Raw genomic sequence first — 26,418 nt, 5'->3', positions numbered from 1 at the left:
CGTTTAACCCCTTCTGCCTGCTTTGGGGGAGAAAAAAGGTCTTACATGGTAGAAATGAAAAAATTACTAAGGTGCAAGTATGCAAAGCAAAACAAAAAAGGGAAAAAACAAACAACCCCCCTGACCTATAATTAAGGGTTATCCGCTGATGCAGGTAAAATCTTTCAATTTATTTGCACAGCCACTTCCGCCATCTTGAATACCGGTACTGCATATTCTGGACAGTTATCTGAAAAGCATATAGGTATTATTTGTACTATAAGATTTTGATGGGTCCCAGAGTTGTACCTTTCAGAGTCCACCAAAGTGGACTTAGTTACACCAACAGACTTAGAAGGGCTTAGAATTGCACTGAAAATTCACCGTCGCATATAATTCCCCATTAAAAAACTACCTGTCGTTGTGCTTCTTCAAGAGCCCAGGCTGTAAATCTTGGATACCATACCAGCTCTCAGATTCCTGTTCACCCTCCTCTCTTGCATATCCAATAATCTTGCCAGCTTATTTCCGCAGTAACCATGGCCCAGCTTCACTCTATTCTGATATCCCGTCCACTGGCACACCAGCCCTTTCGAGCTATTGATCTTTTCTACCCAACCGACATTAGGTGAGGAATACCCTTTATGTGTGTGACTGTCAGCACAGGATCCTCCTATGTTTGGTAAAGTTAGATCAACGCACATGACCCTCATACCTTTGGGATCACCTCTCCTGGCATGATCTTCCCAGTTTTCTCCGATCATCACCTCGGAATTTACTGAAGGGCCCTGGTCCACGAATTGCCCACCTGGTGTCAACAAGGGCGAGGGCCTTCTTATTCGTGGCTTCTGTCCTGTGGAACCAGCTGTCTGAAGGGGTGTGTGCCTTGTGGGACCTCCTTAGGTTCCGCAGGGTGTAAGTAAAGGTAAAGGTTCCCTTGCTCGAAAGCCAGTCGAATCCGACTCTAGGGTTGCGGTGCTCATTTCCGTTTCAAAGCCGAAGAGCCAGCGCTGTCCGAAGACGTTTCCGTGGTCATGTGGCCGGCATGACTAAACACCAAGGCGCGCGGAACGCTGTTACCTTCCCACCGAAGTGGTCCCTATTTATCTACTTGCAATTTCTTGCTTTCGAACTGCTAGGTTGGCAGGAGCTGGAACTAGAGACGGGAGCTCATTCCATCATGTGGCACCCGGGTCTCGAACTGCTGAACTACTGACCTTCCACAGCCTGCAGTTCAGCGTCTTAACCACTTGAGCCACCGCAGCTCCTGCCGCAGGGTGTGCAAGACTGCTATTTTATGAGAGGCCTTTGGGTGACTTTGATCCGCCACACAGCTGATGAATTATGCTCCAGCGGGGTCTCCAGAAACCCATGCATCCTACCCTGCTTGTTAGTTGGTAGATATTAACAGTGGAAGATTTTTAATCGTTTTATATTTTAAAATTTATTTAAAATTTTATTTTTGGTATTGTTTTATCTAGTGTATTTCTATATTGTTAGCCACCTCAAGTCCCATTCAGGGGAGAGGGATATAAAGTTGATAAGTAAGTAAGTAAGTAAGTACTGGGGGGAAGATTGCTGGACAAATGGGTAGTGTACAGTTTTCCCTGATGTCGACTGTGCAATCAACGCAGATCCAGCAATTCCCTTGGTCCAAACTACTGGGAGATCGGCATAGGTGTCACAGTATAGGTTTGCATGGATAACCCATGGCATGGGCTGGATGGATGACATACAGCAAGGAGGCCTCTAAAAAAATCCTCTAAAAATTTTCCAGATTTCAGTCCAGGAGCACCTTAGTGACCAACAAGATCTTCAGTGTCTGAGGTTTCCAGAGTTAAAGCTCCCTTTGTCAGAGATCCCTTTAGGTAGGAGCTTTCGGCTCTTGAAAAATCATACCCTGAAAGTCTCGTCGGCCTCTAAAATCTCTTATGTTCTCTTATGTTGTTATGTTCTCTTATGTTCTACTGCAGACCAATACGGCTACCCTCAGAATATTCCATTATAGGCAAGCCCAAGCTGTGTACATGCAACACTGTGTTGTCTGTGCAACTCTAGTAGACACACAGATGCCCAGCAAGCAAAATCAGCTAGGATCTTCGTGACCTTAGACTACCTTCACCAGAATCAAGTGGTAAAGCTTGTTTCTGGAATTACCACTTAAGGCTGCAAGTAAATGTTTGTAAGTTTAAATGCGCCCCCAAGGGGGGGAAACATAGAAAACATAGAAAAATAGCATCCCAGGGAAAGGACAGACAGAATTCATAACTAACTAGTTTTCTGCTTACAGAGGTGTTGTTTTTTTAAAATAAGCATTCAAATATGTGGCCATCCACTGCAGCTTGAAGTGACAGATCCCAGGGCAAAATTTATTTTGTGTGGTGTATAAACCTTCCCCCAGCATATACAACTTGCAAAATCCTTGAATCAGCGATATTAAATCATGACCACTGGAAAGAAAATCCTGATTATTATCAAGAAGAGGTTTCCTAGTTTTAATTATCTGCTCTCGTTTTAGCAGCACTTCTAATACATAGCGTACATTCACAGTCTTCATCCCAAATGGTCATATATCCGCACTAGCCCGAACCTGCAATGTGGAGATGAGTCAACGCACAGTTGAACTACCTGACTCACACTGTGCCGCATGCAAGTTTTACACTGGATGTGCAAACCACCGTAGGTGTGCAATAAGAGCCGAATTTTTCGTTGCGCGAACCAGCTTTTTGTCACATTCGTACAAAAGGAAAAAGCTGCCCCTTTACCCAGCATTTCTGGGGGAAAGAAAGTTAAAGCCAAACATCCTGAGGCAATTATAAAAAAAGGCATGTACAAATCCAGCCTTCCGTAAATTACCGCGTGGCCTCGAGCACTGATGAATTGAACAGAGACAAAAACACACGCCGCCCCCTTGCTGGCTGGGTCCTCCTGGCTCAGTCTTTGTTGAAGTTAATCAATCTGACAGGTACCTTCATATTCGCACTCCGACGATAAATCAAGTAAATCAACATTCTCCCTGCCACCGCCATCGTCCCGCCTGGAGCCCCGGCAAAGCCGCATGAAGATGGATCTTTGTTGGCGTTGAAGCGTCGGTGGCGGCTGCCTGGCCACAACAGAGCATGAAGGCCCAGGACAGCTGATTAATACAAACTTAATCTTTCAAAGTATTCGCTTCAGAACTCGTGTTGTTGTTGTTTTGCTTGACATCTCTCCCACCAACCCCCCCCCCGTATTTAAAGGGTAGGGGGGAGGTATAGTGTCTCCAAACGTTTCTTAAGCTTATACAGTGGGTTGCTACCAAAGCAGGCAAATCAGTAACATAAGCCCTGTGTGAAGTTTACACCATTGCTGTTTGATTCCCTCTGCTAAGGTATCGATGCACAATATGTCGGTGGAAAGGAACCCCTGGTGGCTGGTAGGGAAGTGGAAAAACACCTTGCAATAAAAGGGGTAATGGGGTTATTGTCGAAGAGACTAAAGCTGTTCAGCAGATCCACCCTTCTGATCCCCTCACTGAAACGAAATATCTCTGGTGGTTTCACTGTGTCTTTTACCACCTCCAACGGCCTAGTGGACACAATGGAGGATAAAAAAAGAAATAAATTAAAGGACAAGCAGGTGCTCTGGAACCGAATGAAATGCTGCTTAATTTGAGGGTTGGAGGCTCAGCTGTTTGGTGGTAAAACTGAGCTGTGTTTCAGGAGGGGGAATTTAGGGCTTTTCAAGGAAGCCAACGGACTCTTTGGATGATTTCATACCGCCACCCACCTCTTTCGAAATTATCACTTCTTTTTTTTTTTTTGGCAACTGTCATCACAACTGCAGGTGCTTTTATGAATCACAGGCAAAAAAGAGGGGGAAGCTTGATCCTGCTGAGATGGAGAATGAGACATTTAAAGATCATCAGGAGATCTGTTATTGATACTTCCTTAGGACGGCGCATCATCGTAGCATATGGCCTTTTGAAAAAACGTTTCAGAAAGACAAAATGGATTCCTTTACTGCTACAGTAAGGGGGGAAAGGTGAACACAGTAAAAATGGATAGAGGTTCACACTTCATCATGTCTGGGAAATGTTTGATATCATACAGAGAGGGGCTGGGAAAGACAGGCAGCGCTTCTGCATTAGAAAGAGGCAACGGGATCATGCGACTTATGAGCGGTGCTCTCCATTGCGGTTGCAGCGGCTGGGGTTAGACTCTGACTGGGAGAACTTCATTCCCGACTCAGGGCAAATCCAGACTACAAAGTGAAAGCTCTGACGCCTTGTGTCTTCTGCATTTTTTTAACATGTCAGTTTGTAGTCCCAGGCAGCTGCTCTGAATATCAGGGAAGAGGAAAGAGAGGCTTTAACCGTTTCCTCCCAAGCCTCTTCCCTTATTTAAAACATCTCTCCAAATCTCTTCTGTTAAGGTGTCTGAATGCAAGTATTTTCCCACAGGAGCTAACTGCAGCTATTAAGCGGGGTGGTCGTGGGGAATGTTGCTTTGGCACTTATAATCCAATAACAATTAAAAATATGACTTGGGAAAGGAGTCTGCAAACCTAAAACACCCCCGCAATAGCGATAATCATGGTGAAAATGTAAGAAGGATGTAAGAAGAGCCCTGCTGGATCAGGCTAATGGTTCATCTAGTCCAGCCTCCTGTCTCACACTGTGGCCAACCAGTTCCCCTGGAGGGCCGACAACAGGGCATAGAAGCCGAGGCCTTCCTTTTATGTTGCCTCCCAGCTGTGGGATTCAGAGGGTTAGTATTTCAAGAAGAGGCTGGATGTCTGAGCCCCTCTGTCAGACATCTTTGTCAGAGATGCTTTAGGCTGGTCCTGCATTGGGCAGGGGGTTTGACTAGATGGTCTGTATGGCCCCTTCCAACTCTATGATTCTATGAGCTCTGAACGTGAAGGTTCCCCTCAGTCGCCATGGTTAGTAGCCATCGATACGCTTATCCTCTGTCAATCCAGCTAATCCCCTTTCAACGCTGTCTATGCCTATGGTCATCACTACATAAAATTAACATGAAATTAACAGGAAATTAAGCAAACTCTGGAGCACGACGGAAGACAGGAGGGCCTGGCGTGATGTGGTCCATGGGGTCGCGAAGAGTCGGACTCGACTGTGCAACTGAACAACAACAAACATAAAGTCCAACATGATGGAAAGGGGCCTGGCTCCTGCCTTCCTTTGCTGTGATGGCTTCAGCAACAGCAGCTGGGAACAGGAGAGAAGGGTGCACTGCCTTCCACATCCTGCTCTTTCCTGCCCACACACAACTATTCCTCATGGCTGATGAAAGGAGTCTAACAGAGGAAACTGACAACGCCACAAAGAAATATTGCATTTTGTCTATTGAATGTTCAGCTCATGGAGATCACTGGGTACCTTTCAGCCAGCCATTAGCTTCACCTTCCTCACAGGACTGTAATGGGGAGGGGTGGTGGTGGAATGAGATCACCCCATCCATGTGTGCCACTCTGGACTCCTCAGAAGAATGGTGTCTAAGATGAGGGATTCATGATATTTGAGATATGGAAGTTCTTACGCTAATACTGATCTTCACATTGAAAAATGCTAATTCACTTCATGAATAGTCTGGAAAGCACTGCAAGCAAGGATGTCCAAGGCCCTGTTGGTTCAGCTCCCATACTGCACCCCAGTCATGATCAGAGAATGATTGTTCAGTGGGGGGAAAAGAGGGATATGAGTGATGGAATTCAGAGGTGTCTGTTTTGTACAATTATACTGTTTTCTCATACAATTCAAGAGCTTTCTGACAACTGTCACCTGTCTATTGCCACCTTCAATTGTTAAAGTAACAAGGAAAAAAATCTGTGAGAACTTTGCTTTGAGACTTACTACTTAGTTTCCCTCCGTGCCATTGGTGTCTGCCCATGAACCTAGCTAATCTTTCAATTGGTTCTTCCAAACATTTCTCAAATACATGCTGTTGATTGCACAGCCACAAAATACAAGTAATGGAATCTAGCTGAGGCAGGACGCGTAAAGGAGGCATCTGCCTGCACAGGTGCAAAGAAGGGATGAACTGCAGATGATTCCATGCTTTCCGCACAAATTGGTCACTTTGATGACCCAACCATGACCCCGAGGGTATGTGCCTCTTTCCTGTCCATCAACATTTAATTTGCACAGTGGGCAAAAGCAGCTGCAAACGCGGCTACTGTGCAGGCGAAAAGCTCCTGTAGATAAACCGTGACAATGATAATCACAGTGATCCAATCAAGTGTGTAACCAAGGGAGTTTGCGGAAGCTTTTGCCTGATGAATATGAATATGTTTGTGTTGAAGTTTCTACCAGGTCTACTGTAAGTTCCAGGAGCATATCAATCAGTGTGATCTCAGGTAGCAGAGGCTGGGAATAGTTGTGTGGTTTTTTTTGGCCTCTTGGAGAGTCACTGCTGGTCAGAGCAGACAGTCCTGAGCTAGATAGAGCAATGATCTGACCTGTGGACCTTTTGGGCGGTCTTGTCTTTTCTCCCTGTGTTTGCATACCTGATGGGCAGATACTCTTGGCTCTCAGGACCCCTTCACCATTGCACAAAGTAATTTCCTAAGGCATGGTGGCAGTTCTGCTTTTGCACATTAATAAGCCTCAGTTCAGAATCTGATAATTACCACTGTTATGTTTACACCTCGAAAGCCCTGTAATATATGAACGGCCTGAGACCCTTGAAGAGAACTCTGGATTCAACGCAGACAATATAATTCACAACTCCCACACAAATGCCAATGTGTTTGGAGTGGGGAAGTAATATTATCCTACCTGAGTGCTTGCCACATTTGTTCCATCGGTGACCTCCACAGTCATGTTGTATACTGATCTCTGCTCCGCATCCAATGGCTTGGCGATGACAATGGTCCCGACGCCTTTATCCGCGTCAAAAGAGCTATCAAAGTTCCCGCCTAGTTGTTACAACAAAAGGTACAGTTACATTCCTGGAATGTTTTCCTTAAAAATACAAACAACCCGACGATGAGTACAGGCCAAGGTATGGTAATTTACAGAGAAGCGCTGCATGTAACAAGCACTGCACATTTAGCAATCTTTGTTGGGAGTTAATTTTTCTTTTCAGGCACCGTTTGTATGTTGTAAAACAGATGTCATAAAGGTGGGGAAAGAGAAACAACTTATACGACAGACAAAAGCGTCCAGGCAAGGCATAATTGATTCCTTAAAAGGGCTTTATGAAGCTATTAACCTGTACCGACTTATCCTCTTGTTAGCGTGAACAAGGACTTTTCTTCTTTATGAGAAATTCATTTGGGAGCAAGATTTGCGTATTGTTTATGTGACAGTTCCTCAGAACTCAATAGCCACCACCAAGGGCTGCTGGCACAGCTTTCAAACCAATGTGAGTACTTCAGTTAAGGGAGGGGACTAAAAGGGGGACTCACCTATCTGGTCTGAGGATAACTGCATAGGCCAGTCCCCAAGGTTCTGTCACACTGTAGTGTGACCATGAACAAAACTCGGACAGGGCTATGCAGATGAGGGGGAGGGGCCATGCAAATACCAGCTGGTTTCACTGTGTGGGCACAAAGCTGGGTTATCCCTCCCTTTGTTGTGGTCCTTCAAGTGCCATGCTTCATTCTTTCCATGTAAGGAAATGGTTGCTGAACTCTATGCTGCTGTGGGGAGGATGAAACCTGTCTTCCTGCCTGCACTAACAAGGACACCACATGTCATGCATTGTGTCTATTTATTTGCCCTGCATTTCTGTGCCCAGAATGCACTGGACCTGCCTAGCAATCCTTGCTGTATGGAAGCTCTCCTGACTCACATATCACCTGTTATATAATAACCTGCATTTCGCTAGTCAGAGATACTGGGCAACGAGGCTCCAATTACAAGCCTCTTAGGAAGGACTTGAGACCAATCACTGGGAAATTATCCTCTGGATTCTATTTCAAAAAAATATTTGGACCCAAGCTTCCTGATGTTATTTCGCACCTTGGCTAAATTAAATACTCCTACATCGATGTGACAGTACCGATTTTGTGAATCTTGCCATATGGACTGAGAAAGTAATAACTTGGGGCTACAGAGGGAAGGCAGCATGGTATAACCCAATCTTGACAGGTCTCAGAAGCTAAGCAGGCTCAATACTTAGATGGGAGACCACCAAAGGAAGATACTGCAGAGGAAGGCAATGGCAAGCCACGCCCACTTCTCAACGGCCTTGAAAGCCCCTTGATGAGGTCTCCATAAGTCAGTTGCAACTTGATAGTACTTATGTACATACAGAATTACTGCACAGAACCAGTCAATATATTAAGAAATACAACTGCTCATAGGGATCCCAGCCCTCCGGTCCAGGAGAGGGATCCCTCGATTTGGAGCACGTTTCCCTGCTGCTGGCCAGCTGGCTGGATGGGGGGGGGGGCAATCCCACCTCCAAATGACATTTTGGGACATTTGGACATTTGGGTTTTACCGGAAGTACCATCCCTGATGTGAAGACATCACATGGGAGTGATGTCATCACATCAGAAATGTCACGTGGGGGACGCTTTTGGTATTTCGGCAAACTCTATGGTTTTGAGGGCAAAAAACCCACAGAGTTTTGCCCAAATATCAGAGCATCCCCACACGATGTTTCTGGTGCGATGACGTCACTTCCGGGTGACGGCATCACATTGGGGATGTCGCAAGACATCCCCCCATCTCCCGAAACACCCTCCCCCAAGCCCCCCACTGGCAAAGGTAAGGGACTTGGCAACACTAACTGTTCAAAATGAACAAGTATTTCATTTTGTCTGCTTTTCTTTCAAATTTATACAGTGGGAAACTCTGCAATTGGAATGTAGAAAAGAGCCGGCATGCATCTAGGAGGTGCAAAACTACCATCATGCTTCTGATACAAAATCCTGGTGTTGCTTCCCAACAAACACAAGGGCTTTGTCATATGTGGACTAGTCTTGAGAAGCTCAGAGAAGCCTGCATGGACAGGGGAAGTTTCGAGGTCCTTTTATATACACAAGAGTCCAGTAGCACCTTAAAGACTAAAAACAATTGTGGCAGGGTATGAGTTTTCATGAGTCACTGCTTACTTCTGATATAGCTAGTTGTATCTGAAGAAGTGAGGAGTGACTCACAAAAGCTCATACCCTGCCACAATTTTGTTAGTTTCTAAGACGCTACTGGACCCTTGCTCTTTTCCGCTACTACAGACAGACTATCCTGTTACATACACAAGTACTAGTTAGGTCTGGCATGCATGCTCAACTCAGAATATATTGAAGATACAGCAAGAACCACAAGACCTTTCAAAACTGAAACAACATTTTTATAATCTTTAATTCTAAGCGTGATTGGTGCTATTGGTTCATCATGTTTGGGTGTTTCCAGAAGGCTCAGAGTAACAAGAGTTCACTGTTCCTGTGAAGGCCACCCAAGAATGCTACTGAAATTTAAGAAGAGAAATTGAGCTTCTCCTTTTTCACTACTCAGGACCAAGGGGGCAGAAATCTGCTAAGAAGCCAGATAAGAGGGGTGTAGTTAAGGAAATACAGAAGGGAACTCCTGATGCTGAGTCAGACCCCTGCTTCCTGTAGCCTAGGACTCTCTATCTGAACTGGAAGCAACTCTCCTGGCTCTTGGGAGGGAATCCTTCACAGCCGCTGCTTATCTTTATTCAGTTGAGATGCTAGGGTTTGAATGTGGAGTTCGAGGAATGAGAAGCAGATGTTCTAACACGAAACCACGGCCTCACTCTTATCCTAGGAAGATGCTCCTTAGTACCTAGCATAATTCTCCCCCTGTATCTTCCTTTCCCCATAACTGAATGCTGCACTGAGAACCTTATGCTCATGTGACGTCTTGCCAAAAGCACATCTATTCTATTCCCCACACCCTTCTATGCATGCCTAAATGACTTCTCTCGCCTCAGCTGTGCTATACACTGAACACCATTTAATTGTAAGCGAATACATAATTGTTCTTGACATTTAATTAAAATTCTGAAGATACCAAGGTATTAAAACATTTCTATTGGATTATATGCTTTTCATTATTTGTTTGAAGCCAAACTCTTCCTTTCCTTTCAACAGGATAAAAAAAAAAATAGACCATCTCTCAATCCACTCGAGGGGGGGGAGAATCTTTTTGGAGACAAGAGTTGCAGATCTTTTAATGCAGAAATTTGCGATGAAATGAGGCTCGCCTTGGGACAGGCAGATATTTTTTTAAAGGAATGTTTTTTACTGATAACCCATGGGGGAGAGAGACTATTATATTCCTTACTTTGTAGCCATCTTAATGAGCAATCAGAAAATCAGACTCACATCACACTTCTAAGAAAACGTTGCGCTTGTAAGTCAAAAGGAATTAGAATGGAAAGATATTATGATACAGGACTTCCAAATGCTCCTTCTTTTGTCCATAAAATGAGTATTAGAACAGGAGGTGGGGAGGCGGGGAGCCCAGAGTCTGATGAATGGTGTAAGTACGTTTTGTATTATGAGTATATAACTGTTGTTAAACAACTTCTTAAGCACAATCACTACACCGTTTTCCATTTGTTTAGTGTGTGTTTTTCTGGATTAACCTTTGGAATTCTGACACGGGGTGGTGGTGGGCACAGCCACAAGATGGCTCCTGTAGGAGCTGGAGCTGTACACAAACACACAAAGGAAGTCCAAGAACAGGAGAGAGGAGGGGTACTTTAATCTGTACAGTCAATCAGACCACCAGTGGCCTATCAGAAGGTGTGCTGGGCAAAAGCTATCACCTGGCTCCACCCCCAGAAATGTGTTACGCTCGGGAGATCAGAATTTATTGGTGATCCCTGGCCCAAGAGACGTCTGCCTGTCCTCGACCAGAGCCAGGGCTTTCTCTACCCTGGCTCCAACCTGGTGGAACTCTCTGCCGAGTGGGATTCCCTGTGGGATTCCGCTGGGTGTGCAAGGCAGGGATGTTCTGCCAGGCCTTTGGTTGAGGACGGCAACGGTCCCGTCTTGGCACTCCTGTCCACCACCCCACCACCCCTTCCCCCAAGAGGCAGTGGCACTATTAGGATTTTAGCGCCATCTACAGCTAATCAGATTACCGGATTGAGCAGACTGGTTATGATGTTTTACTGTTTTAGCCTGAGCTTAAATTGTTTTATGCAATATTTTATCTGATTGTGTTGTACACCGCCCTAAACCCGGTCCTACTTGGGACCTTGTGTAAGTTAAGGAGATATACCACATACATGTACCCCACTACTCTTTCTTTCTTTCTTTCTTTCTTTCTTTCTTTCTTTCTTTCTTTCTTTCTTTCTTTCTTTCTTTCTTTCTTTCTTTTTCTTTCTTCCTTCCTTCCTTCCTTTTTTCTTCCTTCCTTCCTTCCTTCCTTCCCTTCCTTCCTCTTTCTCTCTTTCTCTCTCTCTTTCTTTCTTTCTTTCTTTCTTTCTTTCTTTCTTTCTTTCTTTCTTTCTTTCATACAAAAAACCCCTTTATTTAACGGTAATTGTGGTAGGAGCACCTGGAAATCCTGAAAAGAGCAGCTCCATGTACTGGTGGTCATGAACACCTTATTCCCACCATCTCTCTGACCAGCTTTCAGAACAACATCTATGAACGTTGCTTTCCCCACTGTTTGCCACTGCCAATCGAACGCTGCCCATTCAGACAGGCTGGGAAGGGCAAACACCGGGTTGCCTGGGAGGGGAGGGGGAGAGGCTTGGTAGGAATTTGAAGAGGAGGAGGTGAGTTTGGAGGGAAATGTTAAATTGGGCCTCTCTACCAGATTCTCTTCTCCAAATTGTGCCTTCTGAAATCTTCTCCCTCCCTCTGTCCTTATATCAAGGGTCTGCCACATTACTTTTGTGTAACTTGCCCCTCAGAGGTTCTTCCCAAGGCAACTGTCCTTCAGCCTCACATTCCGTGCCCCAGGTAAACTTCAGTTCCTAGAAGTCAGGCATGCATTTTCCCATGCACAGTTAATGGGGTTCCTTGTTTTCCATCATCATGCTCGGTGCAGAGCTGGTTTTACGGCCTTGCCCCTTGTTCGCTGAACTTCTGGCAGGTCCCCAGTCCTGTGCCCTCATGGCTCCGTCTGATGGCTTTCGGGGCGGACCTCCTCTCGGCATCTATTCCACACCTCTGTTTCATCGACAAAGCATCTTAGCCAGGAACACACATCTGGAATGGCCCAGGAAGGCATTTCTGTTTGCCACTCTGCCTGAAAAGGCTCTGAGACTATGCAGAGGCGAGAAAGCCCTTCACAACAAGACAAGGGTGACTCTGAGGTGATTGTGACATTTCTATTCTACCCCCTTGCTGAATGTGGGTCATTCTTGTCTCAAGAGGGCAACCATGGCTGCGGTCACACGGAACATTAGCCATGCGAGTCAGACGGAAGACATGCGGGTTTTCCGGGCGCGATCCCACCGGCACATCTGGGAAGTGTAGCACTCCCGTGGCTCAAACGAGGCTTCCTGCCGAAACCACGCGGCAAAAAACTAGTACCTCCGAGGTACTAGTTTCCGGAAACCGCGGGGCAAGGGCGGGCGTCTGATCGCGTTTCCGGTGGCATCCGGCGCCCGCCCATGTTCCCTGGTGAAAAAGTTTTTTTTTTCTTCTAGTCTTTGTGGATGCGCAAAAGCACACAACGGAGCATGCGCAATCATGGTGGAAACAAAAAAAACCCTTCCAGTTTGCCGCACCGCGCACTTCGTTTTTGCGCGCGGGATTGTTCTGCGATCGGCACCTCTCCTTTCCCACGGAACCTCCACAGTACCTCCACGGGAGGTCTGATCAGGTAACCGCGCCTTAGTTTGCCCCGGGGCAAACTGCCACACTTCCCCCCCGCAGTTTCCTGCCCGTGTGACCGGGACCCATTTAGAGATGCATTCTGTCCCCTAGCTTTTGCTCCGTCCTTTTAGAGGATGAAGCCACGATGATCTGGAACCTCTCTGGCCCTGGCCCCCACCTGGTGGAACTCTCTGCTGGAGAACATCCGTGCCCTCTGGGATTTGTTACCTTTCCGTAGGGCATGTAAGGCAGAGATGTTGCACCAGGCATCTGGTTGAGGACAGTGACGGTCTGGGACTCTCATACTTCAATCTCCCCTTTTATTCCTGCATATCCCCTCTACCTAGAAGCAGGGCTATTTTGGGGCAGGAACGCACAGGAATGGAGTTCCGGCTGGCTCCTGAGTTGGCCACGCCCAGCAGGAAGTCATTAGCATAATAGGCCACACCCAACAGCAGGAGCTCATTAGGATTGGCTACATTAGGGGTGTGTGGCCTAACATGCAAAGGGGTTCCTGCTACAAAAAAAGGCCCTGGGTTTTGACAACAAACAAGGTAAACAGAATAAGAAGCAAAAGGTGGGTGTGGCTGGATGACCACACTTCTGGTAACACAGGAGGGTGGCCTCATATGCTAATGACCTGTGCTGTCAGGGGTGTGTCCTAATATGCTAATGAGTTTCTGCTGTTCGGTGTGGCCAATTATGCTAATGAGTTCCTGCTGGGCTTTTTCTACAAAAAAAGCCCTGCCTAGAAGGCTAGTGGAAATTACTGCCGCCATGGAGTTAGTGTTGTTTTTCTGACTGTTTTAAAGTATTTTAGTGTTGTTTTTAACTCAATTATACTGTATTTATTTCAGACGTAAGCCGCCTTGAGCCCTGCTCGCAAGGAAGGGCGGCCGATAAAGTGAATATAGTAAATAAATAAATAAATAAATGCAAGAGGAAGTTGCCATCCCAAGGTCTTTCTCCTTGGGCATAAACGATACGTACCGGATTGTGAGGGTCTGGGCACATTCGTCTCTTTCAAAAATTGGGTTATGCAAAACAGTTAACTTCATTACCCAGATTTTCAAAAAATAAAAGATCAGCCACCTTATTATTTTTTTAAAGGTTCCTCTACCATCTCTTCTCCTGCAGTCAAGAAGGCAGACGGAGGATGAAACGGGCCTAACAATGGACTCCTTCTACCTTTTTGTTCAATCGATGTCTTTGTAGTCGGGCTTAATGTGAGCCAGGCAAGAGGAATCTAAATGTGTGTCAGGCAGGATAGATTAATATGTGAAAAAAAGAACCATTGATTTCCTTTCTTCTTCTGGCTTTGGAATCTTCCCCCTTCCTCCTTTGGATTGTAACAGGAGGTAAATCTTGCTACACCTCCAGTAATCCCTCTTTAGATGAATGCTTTCGAAAGGGGACTACAGACGATAAAGACTCAAGACCATAAAAGCACAACAGCTTCCCTCCAGGGTGCAGCAGAACTTTTGAACATACAATGAAAGAAGAATTACTGCCAGAGAGGAACAAGAGGAAGAGTTTTGTCAGCAGGCACAAACTTTAGCTAGTTTTGGTCCCCAGCCAAGATCAGTGGCTGCTATCAAACCTGACCCTTCCCCTCCAAAGATCAGAATGACCATGAAGACAAGTCTATAAAGCCAAGTCTCCCAAGCTTTGAAGAAGAGAGGGGAGTTGGTCATCCAGTCTTACTGGACTTTGTCACTCCTCTGAAGCTGCGACATCCAAGTCTAGTGAGCTGGCAGGGACTTGCCCCCTACCCTTCTCCTGATCTTTGTAGAAGTGTGTGTGCATGGGAGCACCTTTGGAATTCTGACACCATGTGGTGGGCACAGCCACAAAATGGCGGCCAAAGAATGATTGCCACAAAATGGCGGCCAAAGAATGATTGCTGTAGGAGGTGAAGCCAGCCACAAAATTAGGCTTGCCAGTCCCCAGGCGGGGGTGGGGGATCCCCCAACTTTGTGGGATCTGGCCCACTGCCAGCCAACTGGACTGAAGGGAAAACCCCACCTCCAAACAGCCACCCCCGTGGGTCGTTGGCAATGCGCTGACATCACTTCTGGAGGGGTGTTGCCCTCAATGTCACTGACATGATGACATCACTTCTGGAAGTGATGTCATCAGGTCAGCGACGTCGAGGGCAACACCCTATTTTTTGGGCAAAACTCGATGTATTGCAGCTGTTTTTACTGTAGAGTTTTGCTTAAATAATAGAGCATCGCTCTGACGTAGCTGACGAGATGACGTCACTTCCAGAAGGGATGTTAGCGTGTCGCCGACATCCCTGCCCATCCCCAGAACATCCCCCAAATCTCCCCACCGGCAGGCAGAAGACACCTGCCGACCCTACAGAAAATGGTTGCTGTGGCTTGCCTTCAGTCACTGCCCTACACACATAAACGGTAGCCCCGGTCACGTTACAGTGAACACACATACAATCCATGTACAGTGCATACCTGATTTTTCTTTATACATGCGCTGAGTAATGCTTGAGTTACATTCAATACATCTAGAGCTGAATGTGTGATTGAAACCCAACATTTATCCAGGTAACTGTCTCTGGTTTCATTTGTAAAGTGTTTGTGTGTTGGCTCTTTCTTACAAACATGTAAGAATGTATGTATGTACATGCAGGATATATGTGTGTTCACTGCTAAACGTGAGCAGCGCTGCTTGCATTGAGCTTTGGAGGTGCTTGGAAGTAGTGGCTTCCGTGAAAAATCCATCGGAATCGCAGCAATGAACCTGGGAGAAGGGAAGAGGCATTTCTCTGCAGTTGCGTGCAGTTTCAGACGGGTTCAGAAAAAAGAAAAGAAAAAACCCTTCAGACCCCAGCATGAGGCTAGCAACAAGCCCGTGCCCGTCTCTCACTTTGGACTCGCCACAAGAGTGCTCACCAGGAAAAACAGCATGCTCGCCACAGGCGAGGTGGAGAATGTGCCTGGGGACCCCTGGTGATGGTGTTATTCTCATTCTAGAATCATGCAAGGTCGTTTCCCATTCTGGCAATCGACTGGCAATGGTTTCTGGAATGTCTGTTTCACAGGGACCAAAAAGTCAACATATGACAGTATCTGTTGGAGGAATGAGCAGTGGCAACTGGCAGACAAGGATCTGAAAACGGGTTTCGGCTGTGCTGTGTTTTGCAGGCTGCCTAGCATGCCAGGACAGGAACTCAAAACACACAAAAAAAGAATTCCTTTTTGTAGTGTATCAAGTCCTGACAAGTCCAGACATGTCCAGGGACAACCGTAGAGCTTCGCTCCAAGATACAATGGACTATGCGGACCCTAGCCCGCTCCAATCAGGGGGCTAGGTTCCTGGCCGAGAGCCAATGGGACTCTTGGCAACTGTAAATAACCTATTGGGAAGTGTGTGGGGTGTGTGTTTTGGGTGGCGGTTTCTTGGGGAATATAAGCCGGCCTGCGAGCCGGCCAAAGCTGTCTTGTTCCTGACTGAATAAAGTACGCTTTGCTGAAATTACTCTCCGTCTGTGTACTTTTCACTTTTTGACGGCTGCTATTGTTTTATCCCTTGTGTTTCCCATTAATCTCTAGGAGGGAACGGGACAGAACCCTAACATTCAGTGTAGGCAGGCACTTGGAAAAGGCCCTGACCCGGATAGCCCCAGCTAGCTCCATCTGACTAGACCTCATGAGCTAAGCAGGGTGGGCCCTGTGAAGAAGAAGAAGAAGAAGAGGAAGAACAGGAGGAGGAGGAGGAGAAGGAGGAGGAAGAGATTGGATTTATGCTCCGCCCTTCACCACCCAAAGGAGTCTCAGAGCAGCTTACAAACTCCTTTCCCTTCCCCTCCCCACTACAGACACCCTGTGAGGTAGGCAGGGCTGAGAGAGCTCTCTCAAGGACTGCCCTTGAGAGAACAGCTCTGAGAGGACTTGTGACTGACCCAAGGTCACACCATGAGCTGCATGTGGAGGAGCGGGGGAATCAAACCTGGTTCTCCCAGATTAGAGTCCGCGCTCCTAAACACTACACCAAATTGGCTCTCGTACTTGAATAGGAGACCACCAAGGAAGTCCAGGATCACTAGGCACAGAGGCAGGCAATGGGAAACCACCTCTGAATGTCTCTTGCCTTGAAAACCTTGTGGGTGTCACCATAAGTGAGCTGTGACTTGAGGACACTTTACACACACACACACACACACACACACACACACACACTCACTGGGAAAAGAAGTGGAAACACATGACATTTTAAATGTTGAAAATTCTCATCGTTTTAGTTTTTAATTATTATTATTTTGCAGTCAAAGGGATAGTTTTATTATTTTGCTGTTGCGGTTTCAAAATTCAGGTGTGATTCTCTCAGAATCTCTGATCCCTGGACCTCCAGAAGTCCATGCCCACAGGATTTAGAATGCCCTCCTTTCTGTGGAGTTGATACTGGGGGACTCGGAGGAGCATTCTCTCTTTAATACTTGGATTCGAATGTTCAGAAATCTGAGAAACTGGATAGAAAATTGTCACTGTGAAACCCCTTGAATTAAAGACAGAATAAATCTCATTCAGGACTTATCCCACTGTTGCAAAAAGGAAGGCTTGTGCTTGCATATCGGAAATCTGAGTTTGTCTGTACTGAACTCCTCTAGATCAGGGGCCCCCCCCAACCTTTTTGAGCCTGTGAGCACCTTTGGGATTCTGCCATTGCATGATGGGTGCAACCACAAAATGGCTGCCCCAGGAGGTGGAGCTAAGCACAAGATGGCTGCCCCAGGAGGTGGAGCTAAGCACAAAATGGCTGCCCCAGGAGGTGGAACTAAGCACAAAATGGCTGCTCCAGGAGGCAGAGCCATACATACACACCAGAGGAAGTTCAAGTGCAGGCGAGAAGAGGAGTGATGAAGTCATGGTAGGCAACAGTCCCACTCACTTTCTGAAAACACTAGGTGGGCACCAGGTAAGGTGTCAGCTGGGCACATGGTCACCGCGTTGGGGACCCCTATTCTAGATGAATGGATTGCCATGTGGAGTAGGCTACTTGTTTACTCTGAAGCACCATGCATCTGTGGACTGCAGCTCTCTTGCTCCCCAGAGAGGCTTCCAGATGTCAGCTTCTCCACTGACACTTGTGCCAAACGGGGAAGTGAATTAGGAAGCAGTTCATAAAAGAGACTCCATTAGCAGCCCTTCCATCTTGCAGCTGTCATTAGGCAAAGTGAATGTCACTGAATTTCTGGAAATTGACATGCTTCATTCTTCCCTTGCTCGCTCCTTCTGCATGATGCCTATTCGACTGTAAGTCATTCTTACAGTGTTCTCTTTCCTTTGTTCTTAACAGTGCTCAGTAGACTTTTTAAAGTGCTTAATAAATAATAAAAGAGAGAGCCATTATCCCAGGAGTTTGGAGTGGCTGTGACTGGTTTTGCATGAGAGCTGCTACTTCCCTGTGGGTCGAACACATGGAATTCACTGCCACAGGAAGTGGTGGGTGCTACAAGCATGGACGGCTTCAAAAGGGAATTAGATAAGCATATGGAGCAGAGGTCCATCAGTGGCTATTAGCCACAAGGTATAGATAGGGGCTCTGGGGCAAGTGATGCTCTGTCTTCTTGGTGCTTGGGGGGGGTCAACAGTGGGAGGGCTTCTAATGTCCTGGCCCCACTGGTGGACCTCCTGATGGCACCTGGTATTTCTGGCCACTGTGTGATACAGAGTGTTGGACTGGATGGGCCTTTGGCCTGATCCAACATTGGCGTCTCTTATGTTCTTATGTTCTTATGAACCCGCTAGGCTTGTATGTCTGTCCTAGCAGAGATCAGCACAGGACCACCAAAGCTGACATCAGGCTTGTGGGTGGCCTGTGAAAGACTAGTGATCTAGGGTGAAAGCTGACATTGGGAAGCCTCCTGATTTTGCACTGCTCTCATCCCCGAATTCCTTTTTCCTAACTCAGCTAGTCTGACACCCATAAGTTATATAGAGAAAACCCACCTGGATGGCAGCCTTATTTATCTGACTCAGCATGCCTTCAAGGGGAGACAAATTTAGTAATATCAGCTGCAGCGGTAAAGACACTCACAACTCTCATGGTCATCAGAGGGATTTAAGGACAGGCAAACAGTTTCAAAGCAACAACCTTCAGCTCTAATGCACCCGCTAACTTATCCTGTAACTGGACTCCTGTTTCTTCCCAATGATCACTTCTCTCTGTCTTTTTTTAAAAGTGACACTAACACTTTAAACCAGGTGTCAAACTCATTTGTTACGAGGGCCGGATCTGACATAAATGTCACTTTGTTGGGCTGAACCATGTGTGCCATAAAACGTAATGGCAGGTACAGGAGATATAAACTGTAAGGACGGCAGCTGGTAAGCTCCGAGCTGGTGTATCCTCACGGCGAGCCCTCATGCGCTGGGAGGGAGGTGCAAAGGAAAACCTGCAAGGGCGGACTGGACAACCAGCGGTGCAGCACTGGGCAGACACTCCTACACCGCTTGACTTCTGTAGACGAAGTTGTTCCGCCGTGCTGAAGCCACAATTGGGGTGGCTCTGTCCACTCCCCCCTGAGCAGTTCCTGTTCCCTCCGTTACACTAGATGCTTGTGGGCCGCATAAAAGCCCTGGATGGGCCAGATCTGGCCCCCGGGCCTTATGTTTGACACCCCGCTTTAAAACAGGGTTCTATCCAGCCACATACATAAGCACTAGAGGTGTGTAACCACTGCCTTCAGGTGATCAAACAAAGGGGTGATGACTGTGGTGGAAACAAGCCATATGGATTGCACACTGTTGGCTTGGTTATTTTGCCCCTTTCTTTCTCACAGTCAATGCCTGATACACTAAATAAGTTATGCAATATTATATGGGCTACTTATAATATTTATGGGCTAGTGTGGTGGCCCCCAAAGCAGCCTGGCCTGAGGGTGGGATGAGAGGCATTTACCAAAGGGGCCTACGCTCCAAAAGGGATGGCATGAGGAAACCTGAAGAGGTGATGGTGGCAGAACTGTGGTCGGGGTCAGGTTCCCGCCTGTCTTGAGTGGGGGTATGGCTTCTGCCCCCCAAGGGAATATTGGAGAGACATACAATTGCCCAAGGATGGGCCAAACCACTGGGAACACAAAGGAGCATGGGAGGAGCCTTGAGGCATGTGGCTGTGAGGACAATGGCAGGCTCTGACAGGCCATAAGAAGGCCATGTGGGAAGATGTGATGGATAGGTTAGGTTCTGCCTCTCCCTCAGAGCAATGAATGGGAGCTGATGGAATGTTAGTGAGAGGGACAGTTGAAAACAGTAGTTAAGACAGTTCAAGACAGCCATTGGGGAGTTACGCGAAAGTCTGGCTGAGTGAAGCTGTGGAGAAGAACAGCCTGAAGCTGACTAGAAAGGGTCAGTTTGTAACAAAGGATCTCAAATGCTGGAATAAGGCAACAATTCAAGTGAAAGTTCAATTGAAAAGAAACTTTGTAACCTCTACTGGATCTACTCCAATGTTCTGTTCAAAATATAAATAAACGTTACATCCTTGTTTGCTTAACCCTGTGGTTTGGTTGTCTCAGGGAAAGAAACGTACACACACAGCCTAAGGTCTCTATATATTTTAGGATATGAATAAATGGTGGCAGTGTTTGAATCCCCAACCCCAATAGCTCTGTGCAGTGTCTGAGTGAGGGGCAATTATTAAAGGGGGCTGGGTTACTCTGTCTAGTGATGTCTGTGGGAGTAAGAGAGAGGACTCGGGATGTGAAATGGTCATGGCTCTCTCTATATTTTAAAAGAATCAAGGTGCATAGAGACATGTGACTGCCTGACCTACTTGTAACCCTGAACCTGTGGAAGAGAGGTTGTGGAGGATGGCAGGCCCTCTATGTGAGTGAGAAAGGTCGCCACACAAGAGTTGGGCTGGTCCTTGGGAAGGGGACCGAAGAGAAGAGAGAAGGCAGGAAGAGAGAAAAGGTGAGGGAAACTGACTCAGAAGGCAGGGAAGGAAGGTGAAAGAGAGACAGGTGGAGCATGATAGGGGAAGAACAGCCGCCCATGCCAGGGGACTAAGCAGGAAGGTCGGCTCTCAGGGGAAAGGACTTAAGGGGCGCCCGTGAGGGAAGTAGGCTGGCAAAGAGACCAAAACAGTAGCCAAGCTCTCATGAAGTTAACCACAGGACAGTGTATTGCAAGTGCCACCAATAGAGGAGAATAAGCGGAGAACCTGGTCTGTGAACTTGTTTGTTCAACTATGGAAAGGGCCTTTGATGTGCCCCTCCCCCTAGGCTAGTACCAACATCTACAGTCTAGTTGCTTCCACTGACACATTTGCAGGCAAATGATATTTTGAAAGGTAAAACTTTTGACGAGCCAAGAGGAAGACAGTAATTCGGTGCAAATATGCAAAATGCTGAGAAAAGGATGCGTAACGTCCACGTATTGTGTCCCAAGCAGCTAGAAAAGATGCAAGTACAACCGGCTTCAGAGAACACTTAAAAATATTAATAATACCAAAACAAACCAAAAAGAAAGAAAAGTAGTTTAGAAAGTGTACTGTAGCAAATGTGTTTGCGCTGAAGGTACCTTCTGTTGAACAGTTCTGCCCACAAGCTGTCTGTAGGATATAGAACATCTCTCGTGCATGCTTGCCACCTTGAAGCAGAGCAGTCGGAAGCGGAAAGAAAACAAAACCAGATAACAGAATGCAAAAGAAATAAACAAAAAAGTGTGAAGAGAAAAGAGAGAGAGAGAAATGAGGGACAGCCGATCTAAGTTAACCATCAAAATACATTTAGAAATGAGATTAGCAAAACTATGGCCAGAGATTTTAAATGACAGACAACATTAGGATCGCAAGTCAATCACATATTATGGAAGAGAAAGAAACAAATCCAGCCATACAGCTTAGCTAAGGCATCATAACCAAAGCGTGAGAGGTAGTATAGTAGTATATTAAAAAGCCATTTCCTTTTTCAGCATCACAAATGCAGTTTCAGTCCCAGGGAGCTGATTTCCTTGTTAGTTTTCTCTTTCTCACAAACCACACAATACTTTTGCTGCTTATTTCCCCATGGCCGGGCTTACCGACGATGTCAAACCACAGAGGGATGTTGGCTGGCTGCACCGAGACCACGCCAACGATTTCTGTCACTCTGTCGCTTTCCATGACGGTGAAGTTGTAGAAGGGCTCGTCAAAAGTCAGTGGGATCGGAGACGGTGGCGGTTTCTTAATCCACTCAATGTGCAGTCGTGCGGTTGAAGACTTCTGCGGCCGGCCATTGTCAACTGCTTTTATCTGGAGAGGATACAGAAGGAGATATTAGTGTCCTTCTGGGTGAAAGGGTTTTAGGGCTTAGTTTTTGTCTCTTGGACCTCTAAGATAGTACTGTCGGTCCAAACATGGACAACTCTTTGCATGACATCTGAAAAAGGATGTTTCTCTAAGGGTCATCGCTGAATAGTCATTTGCCTGTATCAAGAGCCAACCCTGGGCATCTTTGGATAAAGCAACAGAACAAATTTTGAGTCCAGTGGCACCTCTACGACCAACAAAGTTTAATTCTGGGCAGTGTTCCCTCTAAGCTGAGTTAGTGTGAGCTAGCTCACAGTTCTTTAGCCTCCGGCTCACAGATTTTTGTCTTAGCTCAGGAAGGGTGGCTCCAGAGCAAACTAATGTATGCAGCAGCCAAATTGCTCACTCACAACTTTAATGCCAGTAGCTCACATAGTAGAATTTTTGCTTACAAGACTCCACAGCTTAGAGGGAGCATTTATTCTGGGTATAAGCTTTCGTGTGCATGCACACAGCTTTTGTGCGCATGCACACAGGAAGAGCTACATATGTAACTACCATCAGCCAAAATAGCCACATTTACTTCCATCCCTGGCAAGAGGCCTCTGCCTCACAGAACCAAATGCCAACCACAAGACCCTCTGGGCAAGGACCTTGCCCCTTGCTGAAACATGAAGCAGGTGCTACATTGGGAAACGAAGCGCCACAGATGGCATGTCGAAGCGCCACTAGTAGCTCCTGAGCCACTCAGGAGTATCACTGGGTTACAGCCACTCGGGGTGTCGGACTGGCAAAGCCTGAGACTTGAAACATGGCTGCCAGCCATAATAAGGAATTCCAAGCTACAATGCTATAATTGCATATAAGGCAGATTCAGGTGGGGTAGCCGTGTTGGTCTGAAGCAGCAGAACAAAGTTTGGGTCCAGTGGCACCTTCAAGACCAACAAAGTTTTATTCCATATATAAGGCAGGTCCTTATTTCCTCTGCCAAAGAGACAGATCTGAACACTATGTTGTAATATGACCAATATTTTAAGTAAGGGTCCAGGATGACTGTAACTGGACCTGGAGGGACCTAAAAATATTTGTCCAACTAATTTTCATTCTCCTGAAGATCTTCCCAAGACGCCTGGTCATAGAAATCACAGGCCTGATGACAAAGCAGACCCTTGCCTCCGAAAGGATGTGCCATGGCAAACTTGTTCATCCTTAAAGGAGCCAGAGGACTTTAAATATGACTCACTCAAAGAGTCCAGTGTATTCCACTAGGAGGCCGGGAAACAGAGGAAGGGATCTAATGGGATCCAGTGGCTTTGGGATCCAGAGTTCATGGCCACCACTGTTGTCTTAAGAGCCCCAAAAGGCAGAGAGACACAGTGCTGGATGAACATTCGGACTAAATTTCCCCTCCCCACTAAATTCCTGGAATCAAATAAGTTCCCTCCCAGGGAGTAGAAGGACTTGTAGTCTCTAGGGGTAGAAAAGTTGGACAAAGTCCCCAGATGTGGAATGGATCAGCCATCCATGCTGATCCTAGGTCAGCTTAAAAAGGTGACAGAATAAAGTTTTTTTGTTTTTTTTTAAACCCAATAACTGAAAGTTGAAAATGGACCACAACTTTTGTCTTGTCCCAGTATTAAATGCTTACGGTTAATATATCGTAGCTCCCAGCCGTGAACTGCTTCCTGGAAGATACCATTCCGGTCTTTGGGTCAATGAAAAACTTCCCATCGTCATTTCCATCCACTATGCTGTAGGAGATTTCTGCATTAGGACCATCGTCCTTGTCAAAGGCAAAGGCTCGGTAGATGGGCTCCCCTCTTTTTTTCCTGTCTCTTTCGGGCAACTTGATCTGATATACTTTCTCGGGGAACTGGGGCTTGTTGTCATTTTCATCCAGAACCTGAACGACCAGCCAGACTGTGGACTGCCGGGGGGAGACGCCTCCATCTGTGACTGTGACCTGGAGAGGGGAGATGATAAAGACAAGAGATAAGAATCATGCAAAACATATTGTGTGAGGGATGGCTCAAAATGGAGGACAGGTCTATCACTGGTTATAAGCCATGGTGACTAAATGGAACCAGAAAATAAGAAGTAGCAGAAAAACAATATTAACAAAAAAAGTCTTTATGACTGTTAAAACCAAGAACAAAAGTATATAAAATCAAAAATGAATACAAAATACACATTTATACATAACACAGTAAAGACTGTCTTATACACATCAAATGCACTTCGACAAAGTCTTCTTCAGTGGTCATGAAATCTAAAATATATAAATATTAGCCAAAAGGTATCGATGGAACCCTACGTCTGGGGCAGTGATGCTCTGTATTCTTGGTGCTTGGGGGGCCACAGTGGGAGTACTTCGGGAGTTCTGACCCCAATGGTGGACCTCCTGATGGCACCTGGGTTCTGGCCACTGTGTGACACAGAATGTTGTACTGGATGAGCCACTGGTCAGATCCAACATGGCTTCTCTTATGTTCTTAGTTCTGAGAGAACTGTGACTGACCCAAGGTCAACCAGCAGGCTTCATGTGGAAGATTGGGGAATCACACCTGGTTCTTCAGAATCAGAGTCTTTTCCGCTCTTCACCACCACACCACGCTGGCATGTCTTCTGATACTATTTAAAAAATAGATTCAATGAAATCATGCGAACTGTCAGTTGTACATTCCATTGACCCATATGAATACTGATATTTCATAAATTATTATATTAAAGTGCCATGTGTTGCTAGAGCCATTATGCCACTGCTTATGCAGGTGGAACTGTGCTAAGTAGATGTTCCTTTCCACTCTGGATCCAACCCAATCTTTCTGGATCAGAAAAGCAGCCTCATTTGCCATGGTACAGAATTCCCACTAGTCATCTTGTAGTCATTTGTAACTTTGGCTAGTTCAGTGCCGAAACATTTTTCGGTATCCGGTCCTGTCACACCGGGCCTCAAAGGGATGATTTACACATCTGCTGTTGAGAATTATTTACTGCAAGATTTGGCAGCTCTAAGCAGGATGCGCAGTTGACTTCTAAAAATGTTCCTTGTCATCCAGTCCTAATGTGCGACCCTTTCCCCATCTTGCCTGCCAAAAGCTCTTCTCGAGTCCAGTCTCTTTCCAGTTTGCTGCCTTCAGTCGCTGAGTGGCTCCCTAATAATCCAAGCTCCCCCCCCTTCCTGTGCCATCGCTTGCCCTTAAAACACTTTCCCATGCCAAAAATTCTTCTGCCTGCCTAAGAAACCCTATAATCAACATCTCCTACTTCACCGGCCACAGGCCATTATGGCCTGTTCCATACCTTTTCCCCTGGCAACTGCAAACTACTGACAATTCCAAAATTGTATGCTTTTGGAAACATGCGCTGCTGACTTAAATGGAATGGCACAGCGGCTGACGTTGAGACAGGCTGAAGTCTCTGGATGGCCTGTGCTTTTATCCTATCAAAGCTGTTGCCTCTTTGGTATGAAGACAATTTAGTACTTTGAATGGAATTACGTTTGTCTTGATATTCAGAGATACTTTCCTCTTATCACAATCTGAGTTTCATAGGCTCCGGTCACACGGGCCGGATATCACGGGGGGAGGCGTGGCTGTTTGCCCCGGAGCGAACTACCGCGTGGCAGCCGGATCAAACATCCTGCCGACGTCCCGTGGTTGGGGGGAGGTGCCGATCATACCTCACTCCTGCGGCGCGGGAAAGAAGCACTGCGGGGGTTGTTGTTTTTTTTTTTAACCCAAGTGTTCGCATGCGCCGTTGGGTGCTTGTGCGCACCCGTGGAGACTTGACAAAAAAAAACTTTTTGCGACGGGACATGGGCGGGCGCCGGATGCCACGAGCTAACACCGGAAACGTGATCTGACGCCTGCCCTTGCCCCACGGTTTCCGGAAACTAGTACCTTGGAGGTACTAGTTTTTTACAGCGCATCTTCGGAGTGAAGCCTCGGGTGAGCCACGGGAGCTCTACGCTTCCTAGATGTGGCGGTGAGATCGCGCCCGGAAAATCTGCCTATCTTCCATCTCTCCAGCGTGCCTAATGCTCCGTGTGACCGGGGCCACAGAATCACAGAATTGGAAGGGACCTCCAGGGTCATCTAGTCCTGAACAATGCAGCAGATTCACAAATACTCCCTCCCACACCCCCAGTGACTGCTGTTCCATGCCCAGAAGTTAACAAAACACCTCCAGGATCTCCAGCCAAACTGGTCTGGAGAAAAACTGATTCATGACCCCAAAGTGGCATCCGCATTTCCCTGGTCATGTAAAAAAGGGCCACAAGAACAAAGCACCGAGGCAACCCTTCCTGCCCTCCCTCTCATGATCTGCCTAAGTTCACAGAATCAGCATTGCTGTCAGATGACCCTCTAGCCTTTGCTTGAAAACCTCCAAAGAAGGAGAGCCCACCACCTCCCGAGGAAGCCTGTTCCACTG

At 46.6% G+C, this 26,418-nt stretch overlaps 1 protein-coding gene across 1 annotated transcript in view; it reads right to left on the bottom strand.

Annotated features, from left to right (window-relative positions):
- Positions 1-26,418, bottom strand: part of FAT3 (FAT atypical cadherin 3) — a gene marked incomplete at its 5' end in the record, with an annotated part of 357,302 nt that overhangs the window by 142,777 nt on the left and 188,107 nt on the right. The window contains 4 exons of the mRNA XM_015416224.1: positions 6,758-6,897; positions 21,276-21,344; positions 21,777-21,987; positions 23,633-23,947. Coding sequence (XP_015271710.1) covers positions 6,758-6,897; positions 21,276-21,344; positions 21,777-21,987; positions 23,633-23,947 — 735 coding nt within the window. The remainder of the gene's footprint in view (positions 1-6,757; positions 6,898-21,275; positions 21,345-21,776; positions 21,988-23,632; positions 23,948-26,418) is intronic.

This window comes from Gekko japonicus, unplaced genomic scaffold (assembly GCF_001447785.1).
Source record: "Gekko japonicus isolate JY-2015 unplaced genomic scaffold, Gekko_japonicus_V1.1 scaffold568, whole genome shotgun sequence".
NCBI lineage: Eukaryota > Metazoa > Chordata > Lepidosauria > Squamata > Gekkonidae > Gekko > Gekko japonicus.
This window is presented reverse-complemented; position numbering and strand designations above follow the sequence as displayed.